The sequence below is a fragment of the Drosophila arizonae genome, chromosome X (assembly GCF_054131065.1).
Source record: "Drosophila arizonae isolate 15081-1271.41 chromosome X, UAZ_ARI_1.0, whole genome shotgun sequence".
Taxonomy (NCBI): Eukaryota; Metazoa; Arthropoda; class Insecta; order Diptera; family Drosophilidae; genus Drosophila; species Drosophila arizonae.
The window spans coordinates 27,002,610-27,012,775 of NC_142927.1; the positions used below are offsets into that span (position 1 = coordinate 27,002,610).

At 45.8% G+C, this 10,166-nt stretch overlaps 3 protein-coding genes across 6 annotated transcripts; 2 read left to right on the forward strand and 1 right to left on the reverse strand.

Moving 5' to 3' along the window:
• Positions 1-584: 584 nt before the first annotated feature.
• mRpL14 (mitochondrial ribosomal protein L14) lies at positions 585-1,288 on the forward strand. Its single transcript, XM_018015593.2, has one exon. It carries the CDS (start codon positions 684-686, stop codon positions 1,188-1,190), a length of 507 nt encoding a protein of 168 aa, XP_017871082.1. The 5' UTR covers positions 585-683; the 3' UTR covers positions 1,191-1,288.
• Positions 1,273-5,892, reverse strand: Raf (serine/threonine kinase raf oncogene). 3 transcript variants are annotated; one of them, XM_018015579.2, is made up of 6 exons: positions 5,228-5,889; positions 4,363-5,159; positions 4,129-4,257; positions 2,992-3,132; positions 2,537-2,910; positions 1,273-2,451 (listed from the first exon to the last, which is right to left on the reverse strand). In XM_018015579.2, the coding sequence occupies exons 1-6, from the start codon at positions 5,388-5,390 to the stop codon at positions 1,869-1,871; spliced, it is 2,187 nt and encodes a 728-aa protein (XP_017871068.1). In that variant the 5' UTR covers positions 5,391-5,889; the 3' UTR covers positions 1,273-1,868. The 3 variants fall into 3 exon arrangements, with proteins under 3 accessions (XP_017871068.1, XP_017871069.1, XP_017871067.1); XM_018015580.2 differs by having other exon boundaries at positions 4,405-5,159; positions 5,228-5,888; XM_018015578.2 differs by having other exon boundaries at positions 4,129-5,159; positions 5,228-5,892.
• A 530-nt stretch (positions 5,893-6,422) lies between these two features.
• On the forward strand, positions 6,423-9,324 carry LOC108619189 (uncharacterized). 2 transcript variants are annotated; one of them, XM_018015589.2, is made up of 6 exons: positions 6,423-6,580; positions 6,714-6,866; positions 6,975-7,099; positions 7,200-7,335; positions 7,967-8,073; positions 8,193-9,324. In XM_018015589.2, exons 1-6 carry the CDS (start codon positions 6,571-6,573, stop codon positions 8,982-8,984), a joined length of 1,323 nt encoding a protein of 440 aa, XP_017871078.1. In that variant the 5' UTR covers positions 6,423-6,570; the 3' UTR covers positions 8,985-9,324. The 2 variants fall into 2 exon arrangements, with proteins under 2 accessions (XP_017871078.1, XP_017871079.1); XM_018015590.2 differs by having other exon boundaries at positions 6,437-6,585.
• Positions 9,325-10,166: the final 842 nt, after the last annotated feature.

Here is a 10,166-nt window from a genome sequence, read left to right on the forward strand (position 1 = left end):
TGTGCACTTAAAGTGCATATTTTATTGATACATTAATAAATAAAACGCAGAAAATGACAAAAAAAAAGAGTTTTTAAAATTTCAATTTGAATTAACAGTAGTATGGGCAGCACCGCACACAACTTGGCAGCACTGCCTCCAGTAAGCATCGATACTTTTGTGCGATCAATGATCAATCGAACTGTTCCGGGCATTTACATCACAAGTTCCAAAATATCAAGTAATAATTTATCGCAGTATTTTAAAACATAAATTTCCAAATTAAAATGTAAATTAAATTCCAACAGGAATTTATTATATAATATACATGTTAAATAAGCCGAAGCCATAAAGCATTGTCGTCGAAATTATGAGATTTTTGCTACTGCGTACACGAACATTTACTATTTTTACATTCGAGCTGCACTAGCAATGAAATATTAAGAACTTTTTGTTAACAGCCAGTGTGATCTAGTTTATGTACATAAAAATACAGGCATATTTAAAAAGCGCGCCCTACACTTATACTGCTGATGTCACAAATTACTATCGTATAAAATACAAACCTATCGATAGATGCGCAGTGTGCCCTCAGTTTTCTCAGCACTGTCTTGCATACGAGCATCGATGTATCGATAGGCATTGTATAATTTTATTTGTTGTGCTGAAAATCAGCAACGGGCAAGTCGAAAACTTTTGGAGCAATGGCTCAACTCCTGCTGCGAAACCTCACACGAGCCGGCAATGCGGCGCTCATAACAAAAGGCACCAGCAGCTCCATCACAGGCGCCGAGCCCGGCAGCCGTCAGCTGCACACAACGCAGGCATGCTGCGAGATTAGGAAACTCGCTCGACTGCGCGTGGTGGACAACAGTGACCTGGGCAAGCGTGCCATGGCCGAGGGTCGGCCGCCCCGGTGCATCCATGTGTACAACAAGCGGGGCGTTGGCCTGATCGGCGACAAGGTGCTGGTGGCCATCAAGGGCCAGATGAAGAAGGGCATCCTGGTCGGCCTCAAGCAGAAGCAGCGCATAAAGCAGCCCCAGTTCGACAGCAACAATCTGGTGCTCATCGACGACAACGGCTCCCCGCTGGGCACACGCATCCACGTGCCCATTCCCACGGTGCTGCGGACCATACTGAAGGAGAAGACGCTGGCCAAGGGCGCGGACTACACGAAAGTCCTGGCCATAGCCAGCCGTTACGTTTAACTGACGAACTCATGCGTTTTTTCATGTGTTTGTACACAGGATATATATAAATATGTATAAATAAATAAATAAAACATGAATGTTCTTTATAGTAATAAGTAGTATAATGTTTATAATGTAGTTTCTCTTATTATTTCGCATTTTTTAGTAGTAGTAGATCCCTAACGTAAGTGTGTGTGTGTGTGTGAGGGTGTCTGTATGTGTGTATATGTGTATATTTATTTAGATGTATGTACATATGCGCGTTTCAGTTTAGTTAGTTTACAATAATAGTTGTGGTTGCTTTTGCGTTGGTTTAAATGATAACAGAAATGCACATTAGAAGTTGCTTCAGGCCGAGCAGTTGTTGGGCAGAGCGAGACAGCTAATCTTGTGTTACTCCGCTCTCTCTCTCTCTCACACGTTCAGTTGCTTCAGTGAAGCAGCCAAAAAAGACGACAAGCGAGAGCGAGAGAGAGCTAATTTCTTGTCCTGCTCACTTTCAGTTTCCGTACTCCTCTCTCGCTCTCTCTCCTGCTTAGTGTGGCCTTGAAGCATTTGTTTCATGCCTTCCATTCATAGTAAGTACAGGTACAGCCTCCTCCTCCTCCTCCTCCTCCTCCTCCTCATCATCATCATCCTCATCCTCCTCCTTCCATATCCATCCAACTCCTCCTCCCTTGTTCAACTTATATTTTCTTAGATGTTGCCCGCGCTGTTGTAGAACTGAAAGTTATTGTAGTTGACCGGTGTCTTGGGACTGGGACACATGTATAGGAAATCATCGTTCTGCAGCTGGGATTGGGTTAAATTTGGCTCGCTGGCGCTGCGATGAATCTTGGGCAATGTGCGCAGCATATTCTCCAGCATGTTGAGTAGGGGCCGAAACAGCGGACGCTCCTTGGGATTGTATTTGATGCAGTCCTCGGAGAGACGTTTCAGCGCCTGCGGTGCATCGGATCGCACCTGGGTCATATCGGGACGCAGCAGACCGCGCCCAACCATGAACAAAATCTGATCCTTGTTGCTGATGTTGCGATAGGGCAGGCACTCGGCCAGCAGCTCGTACATGACTATGCCGAACGCATAGACATCTGATTGAAAGGAATAGGGATTCTGTTCCTGCATGCGTATCACCTCTGGTGCCATCCACAAAATGCTGCCCGTTGGCTGATTTGCTTGCTTCTCGCCCGACCAGCGCGTCTTGGCGGTGGCCAGGCCGAAATCGCCAATCTTCACGGACAGATCCTCGTGCAAGAAAATGTTGTTTGTCTTGAGATCCCTGTGCGTAGATGGAGAAAGCCAGAATGGTGGGGCGATCGTTAACCTCCATATATTGTACTAAATCCCATATTCCAGCGACTCACCTGTGTATTATGTTCTTGGCATGCAGATAGTCCATGCCCTGCGCCACCTGCCTGCCAATGTCGATGAGGGTGTTCAGCTTGAACTTCGTCTCGTTGACATGGACGTGCTTGTAGAGGCTGCTGCCCTCGCACCACTGGGTGACTATGGCCAGCGAGGGCTTCGAGACGCAGCCCATGAACAGCAGAATGTTGCAGTGGCGCGTCTTCTTCAGCATGGCCACCTCATTCTTGAACGCCTGCAGCTGGGCCGGGCTCGGCGTCTTCACCTTGAGCGTCTTCACCGCTACGGGTCCATGCCAATGGGCGCGATAGACTGTTCCAAACGAGCCCGATCCGATGCGTGGCCCAATCAAGATCTCCTCTGCTTGGATGTTCTATAGGCAAATGTATAAAAGATATCAAATTCAGATTAGCTGCATCTTGGATCTACACTACATCGCCATGCTGCAACTCACCCAATTCTCTTCCGAGCTCTTGGCGTCACGTGAGAGCAGATTCTTGTTGCTCTCGTCGGCGGATCTGGCCCGGGGTCGATTGTGCTTTAGGGTGCTGGTGGGCGACGACTGCGTCGAGTTCGAATGATCCGTGCACGGATGCTGCAATGGGTCAAACGGAGAAGAAGAAAAAAACAAACAAAAAAAGAGAGAGAAAGAGGAGAGCGCGGAATAAAACCAAAAAACGAGCAACATTAAGCCGAAAATAAAAATAAATAATTCACGTGCGTTAGTCAACAGATTTAAGCCAGCTCGATTCTAATAAATGTTATGTACTCTCTACTACTATTTTCTATAGCTCTATCAAACCTTCACCCATTTTCCAAAGCAACTATGTTTCAATAAATTTCACACAACTTATCACTTCTGTTCCACACTTGCCAGAGAAATTCTTTTACCATCTAGTACAAGTCGGTTTCAGGCCAGTTCGATAAGCCTTGAACAAGATTGTATGGAATGGCTTTACGATAAGCCTTAAGAAGTTCTATAGAAAGTTTAAGTGGAATTCTTTCACACTTTGTTTATAACTGATGGGAACAACAAAGAGGGGAGCCGACACTTCTGTGCTATTTTTATATATTATAAAGTTAGTTTTGCATTGAAGTCCATTCAACTTCTTAGGGTTTCAGTTCAAACAACTTTGATAGAATCACTTTTATCTATATTTTACGCTTGCAAGTGAATTTAGGAATTATAATAATTTGTAATTTGGGTTTACATTTGAACCATGGCTTAAATCTTGAATCTCCTAATGAACCCAAGAGAGAGATTGAAAGGGGGTATACTTCTTGACTTTCCAGCATCGGTTAATACTTAGTTCCACTGCAGATATTTTTCACTTAATATATGTTTAAGCCAAGTACAGTCAGTCAACTAGCTCCTACATAGATATGTATCATATAAGTCCATCTGTTGTCCAGTCTAACAACCAGCTAGGAATTATCTTTGCACTCAAATCCTTTGAGGCATGGTCAATTGAAATCCGTTTAGTCTAGACGGGAGCTCATTCTCACCCAGTTATCAATTGGTTATTCAGACTATACATAGATAGTTAGCCCCACTAGCCCCTCCATGTCCAGGTGTCCGACACCCACTTACCGGCAATGGGGGCCTGGCTTGCATGATGAGGCTGCGCTGCGTGTCGTTGGTCAGCGGGCGGATGCTGTTGATGCAGACATTGGGCGCCGAGTTGGAGCGGTCGTCCTGGCTGATGCGCGGCGGTCGGCCCTGTCGGTTGGCAGAAGGTTTAGAGCTGCTGTTGTTGGTGGTTGTTGTGGTTGTGGTCGTGGCGGTGCTGCTGCTGCCGCTGCTGCTGCAGCGACGGCTACTCACATTGAAGCGGACAGCATTGCTGCGACCCACGGGCAAACCCACCGAGTTCTCCGGATACGATGACAGCAGGCGCTCGTAGTAGCTGTCCACGGAGAAGGGCTGGCAGAGCATGGGCACCCGGCCGGCGCAGCGCTGATGGAACCGGAAGTTGCACTGGCTGCAATAGAAGCCCGTGAAGAGCAGCCGACGGCAGCCCTCGCAGAAGACGATCGAGAAGAAGGTTTTGCGTATGAACTGGTGCTTGATGTGCGGCCCCAGCGGGAACTTGTCCAGCAGCCGCACATAGATCTCCTCCACGTGCAGCGTGCCAATGTCCGTGTTCCACGGTATGATATGTCGGCCGCTATGCGGCGTCGTGCTCACCTCGCACATGAACGGCTCCAGCTGGCGCAGCGTGAGCGCCTTCATCAGGGCGTCGCACAGCCGAGTCCCAGCCACCACCTCGACGGAGGTGCGCTGCTGGTTGGGCAGATGGGCGCGCAGCAGCACCTTTGGCTGGCGGGTCAGGGTGCCGCACTGGCTGCCCGACCCGGTCTCGCCCGGTGTCTGCTCGTGAGCGTGCCTGGCCAGCTGGCGCTGTTGCTGGAGGATTTGCGTCTGGTTTTGATAGTGTGGCTGATCCGTGCGATCCGCACTTAATGTCGACTGTTGCTGCTGCTGCTGCTGTTGTTGCTGCTTGGCCTCGCTCTGGCTTTGGCTCTTGGAATCATCGTCCTGTTGCAGAGCATTCAATTGCTCCATTAACTCGTGCTCCTTGGCCTTCAACTCGTGCAGCTTGGACGTCAGCTCCTGGTATTCTATACGAAAAAAGAAGAGAAATCTGCAGTGAGCAATTGCGAAAGTACGTTGGGTGTTGAGAATCCACCTGTTAAGTACATAGCTGGCGGCTCCTGAAGATTGGCGAATTTCGCATTCAATGCGTCGATGTTCTCCCTCGTCACATGGATGACCAGCTGGACATTGTGGAGCTCGTCGGCAAGCGGATCGTAGACATCGCTGTCGCTCTCCGGCGATGAGTCGGTCGACATGGCGACGACTCCAAATGGCTCTCACCTGCGTCCAGGTGATTCGTTTGACAACTTTAACACCCCAGCTTCTACAGCTGCCTGACCATGACCCTGACCCTGAACTTTGTTGCTGCTGCCGCTGCGGCTGCTGCTGCTGCTGATATTTTTGCTTAGATTATTAGTTTTGGTCAGTTGTTTGTTTTGCGCTTGCGTTCAGAATTTGCTCGATTGACACTGGTTGACACCCACGTTCGCATCCGCTTCCACATCTAAATGCACAAGCACAAACACTACCAGCTGAGAGGCAACGGCTGCTGCTGGCAGCCAGCGGCTGCATTTTTTCACTCGCCCGACTTTTAATTGATTAAAACGCAGTCCGCGGATGCTGTTTCTTCTTCTACTACTGATTCTGCTTCTGCTTCTGCTGCTGCTGCCTCTGCTTCTTCTGCTGCTGCTACTGCTGCTGCTGCGTTGCGTATATTTTGGAGTCGATAAGTTCAAGTTCTGAGCTAGCTCGATAGTGCGGTCACTCAGTAAGTCGTGAAGCAGCTCAAGCGGCGCACTTATCGATATACCATAATACATCGCATTGCAAAAAAGAAAACGCGCGAAACTTACAATACGTGCACATATAAGCAGAAAAGTATAAAATTCTAGTTTTATTAAAATAAACTAAATTTATTATAAGCTTAGCATTACACAAATAAACAGTTTCTTTCATATTACTGTACAATATACGACATAGTTAAGTTAACAAGTCAAGACCAATATAAGATTTGTATAAGACCAATTGAGTTAACACTTCAAATGAACCAACTGCACTCTTAGGTAAATATCGGCAGTGAACATCTGATAACGGCACATCGATATTTGTAAATATTTAATGAACGTTGATTTTTTGGTGTATGTCTACATTACATTAGGTTTTAATTTCCTGAGTAAGCTAATGTAATGTTCACTTTATATGATTTCATATAAAATAGTTTGATACGCGCACACGAATCACATTTCACTTGTATCGATAGTTGTCGTGCTCAAACTTATCGACTTGTGTTTCTAGCATCCCTAATTTCCCTGAACGACACACTTTGACATTTTCAGTGAACGCAAACGTTTGCACATTGAGATTGCTCGGCCAAAAAAGTCACTTAAATGTGCAAAATTAATGCACAATATTAACACTAAAATCTAAACTGGAGTCATGGACGAAGGTAAGGTAGTGTGCGCCCATCCTGGGTATTCCACTTTAGCTCAACAATTCCATTAAATTCATCTATACTTGTGTGTATATCTTCCTGTCTCTTTCGCGGCGTCTTCAATGCTCGCTTGCTGTTGCTCTATCAGAATATTCAACGGCGTCTTCCGCCGGTGGCGCCGGCGGCAAAAAGGCCGGTGTTGGCAAACAGCACAATACGCTGCCACTGTGGGGCAATGAGACCTCAATGAACCTCAATCCCCTGATTTTGGCCAACATACAGAGTTCCAGTTATTTTAAAGGTAAGCCAATCTAACCAAAATTTACCCGCCAAAAAGAAAAACGAAAGAAAAATAAAAATCAGAAAGAGATGAGAGAAAAACAATTGATTGTTGCTTTTGCCCGCACAGTTCATCTATTCAAGCTGAAAACGTACCATGAGGTCGTCGACGAGATCTACTACCAAGTGAAGCACATGGAGCCCTGGGAGCGTGGCTCGCGCAAAACCTCCGGCCAGACGGGCATGTGCGGCGGTGTGAGTTTATGAAATGTAGCGCTAATCGTTGGCGATAATATTTAATCCGTTGATTAAAGTGAGAAGTGCAGCACGATATGCTAATGCTTTTCGTTTGCAGGTACGCGGTGTTGGCGCCGGCGGCATCGTATCCACCGCCTACTGTCTGCTCTACAAGCTCTACACGCTCCGTCTGACGCGCAAGCAAGTGAACGGACTACTCAACCATACAGACTCAGCCTACATTCGGGCACTAGGTAGGTGGTTGGTAAGTTGCATGAGTTCAGCCGTGTCTCACTCGTTGCTTGCTCCTGCTCCGCCCGCGTCTCTCTTTGTCTCACTCTCCCTCTATCTATCTCAGTCAGTACGCAGCTCATTTGATCCAGTTCAGTTACAAAATATCAATTATGATTATTTTTCTTATAAATGCAATCAAGTTCATAGACATGTGTTTATATTATAAACAATATACAGTTAACGTGTTTTAAAGTACTTTGAGAATAATGTATAGAATTATGATATTTATACCATGATACTATATACGCATATGTCGCGAGTTTAAAGAAATATGATAAAGTTATTATAACCATGTGTTGCGATATGATATAGTATTTCCAATTTGATCTTCATAATTGATAAATCTTTGTATCATGTTATATGTATGTATATTAAATATTTGTGTATAGTAGTTATACTGTATATATTAGCAATACAATAGTCTTATATATAGTTAGTTCGCTCTTCTATATTTGTCCATATTACAAACTTAAACTTTAGATTCAATTCATCATTATGATCTCGCTGAGCTGCGTGCTATCCTCTTCCTATTTATGACTGTGTGTGTGTGCTCTATAATTATTTTATGCTTTTCGTGTAAATTGTCTGTAGGTTTTATGTACTTACGCTATACGCAGCCGCCGGGAGACTTGTATGACTGGTACGAGGACTATCTGCAGGACGAAGAGGAGATCGACGTCAAAGCGGGCGGCGGCCAGGTGAGTCAACTGTATGAGCCACCAATCAATATGCACAACGAGTCCAATCAATTTTGCAATCGCGCCCACATTCGACTAATCAACATTCTCTGTTCGCTTCCCGGTGTGGGCCCGGCCAGGTGATGACTATTGGCCAGATGGTATATCAGTTCATGACAAAGCTGGACTGGTTCTCCACGCTCTTTCCGCGCATTCCCGTGCCCATACAGAAGCAGATCGAGAAGCGGATCGAGCAATACTGCCGGGAGCAGGGCATCACGATCAGCCAGCTGAGCACGGGTCGGGGCAATCCTGCGTCGGCAGCTGCGCCCGGCTCTGCTGCAGCCGTGGCCACAGGCTGTGATGACTATGAAGGCGGTGGGCGTGGCCATGGGGCAGCGCGTTCCGGCGGAGGTGGCTATCCGCCTGCCAACTATCGTAATGATCATGACGATCGCGACTACTATGCAGCGCCATCATCTGGCTCATCGTATGGCCGCAGTCGCTGCTACGACGATTACCCTCCGCCGGCGTTAGCCTCCTCCATGCTGCCGTATGGCAATGTCGAGCGCGATAAGGACTATGGCGACCGTGGCGATCGCGGCGATCGTGTCGAGCGGCGTCGCAGCAGCAAGCACAAGAAGAAGCACAAGCACAGACAAAACTCGCGAAGCCGCAGTCGCAGCCGCAGCAAGAGTCGGAGCACCAGTCGTGCCCGTCATCGTCACGATCGCAAGCGCGAGGAGCGTGGCAGCCGTCATCGGTACAACGATCATCACGATGAACGCGAGAAGGATAAGGACAGGGAGCGTGAGCGGGAGCGCGACAGGGATAGAGATAGGGAAAGAGAAAGAGAAAGGGAGCGCGATCGGGACCGTGACCGTGAGCGGGATCGTGAACGGGACCGGGAGCGGGAGCGACGTCATCGTTGACACTGACGAAGTTGTTTTTCTTTAGCAAACTGAATATTGTTTCTTAATATGTAGAACACTAGATTTTTTATTTGTAATGACATTTCTACAATCCCACTCCTTCCCCTTCCTCCTCCTCCACTTCATTGCGGGCCAGTGTGATGCACGTATACTACTCGCATTCAACTGGACTTTTACTCAGGTTAACAACAGACTCACACACACACACACACACGCACACACACATACAGACAAGCATTATGGCTATATTTTGTAATTCATAGCTCTTAACTTTTACGCTGAATGTAAATTTTTCAAGTTGAGTTTTTAATGCAAAATAAAAATAATAACACTTGTTTAAGGTTGACGATCGTTTTTACTACCAATATGTGAAAAATGGTTAGAAATTCGGTTTGAAAATTTAAAGAATAGAAATTGCTCATTCAAAAAGTGTTTGGAAAGCTTTTGATGTGTACAGTGAACATTAATTTTTATTTTACTTTTTAATAACTATAATTAAGTATTTGTGAAAGAACTATTTCAAAATGTGTTTTTATATTTTTAAATAAATATTTTTTTATATGCATATATAAATTTTTATTTTTTTTATTTTATTCAGTTCTGCTCTTGTCTGAGACTTAACCACTGAGTGGGACTGTATGCCAGTGTAATAATCTCAGGTCTAGATTTCCTCTATTACTAAGCTATTATAGTCTTTTACGTTTGGATGTAAATTCGTAATCTTCTGTTGCTGGTATTCAAATTAGATGCAAGATGATTTGGATTCACATACCTGAAGCTGTGTCACTGAACAGTTCTACGACTGTTGGAATCTATAAATCCCTATGAAACATCGAGTTTGTTACAAGCCACTTATCTCCAGTCCATCTTTGTAGCGCCTAAGGCTACATTCGTAGTTCCTTCCTATAGTTGTCTCTCTTTTCCTATATTCATTCCTTCATTCTGTATAGAATACGGACGAACAAAAGAACGACTATATCCTTCTAGATGGAGGCTTTGCAGATATACGATAGCTGTAATGTGAGCTTGTATATTATGGTAAGCCGGTCATTTAAGGTGTGCTTTTGTGGAACTCGAAATTGGGGACCTATCCGGACATCACCCCTCAGTGGCAAAGATGTGATGCATCACATAAATATTCATTCTAAGCCTTAAGCGAATCGCGCCTCAAAGCTGGCTACG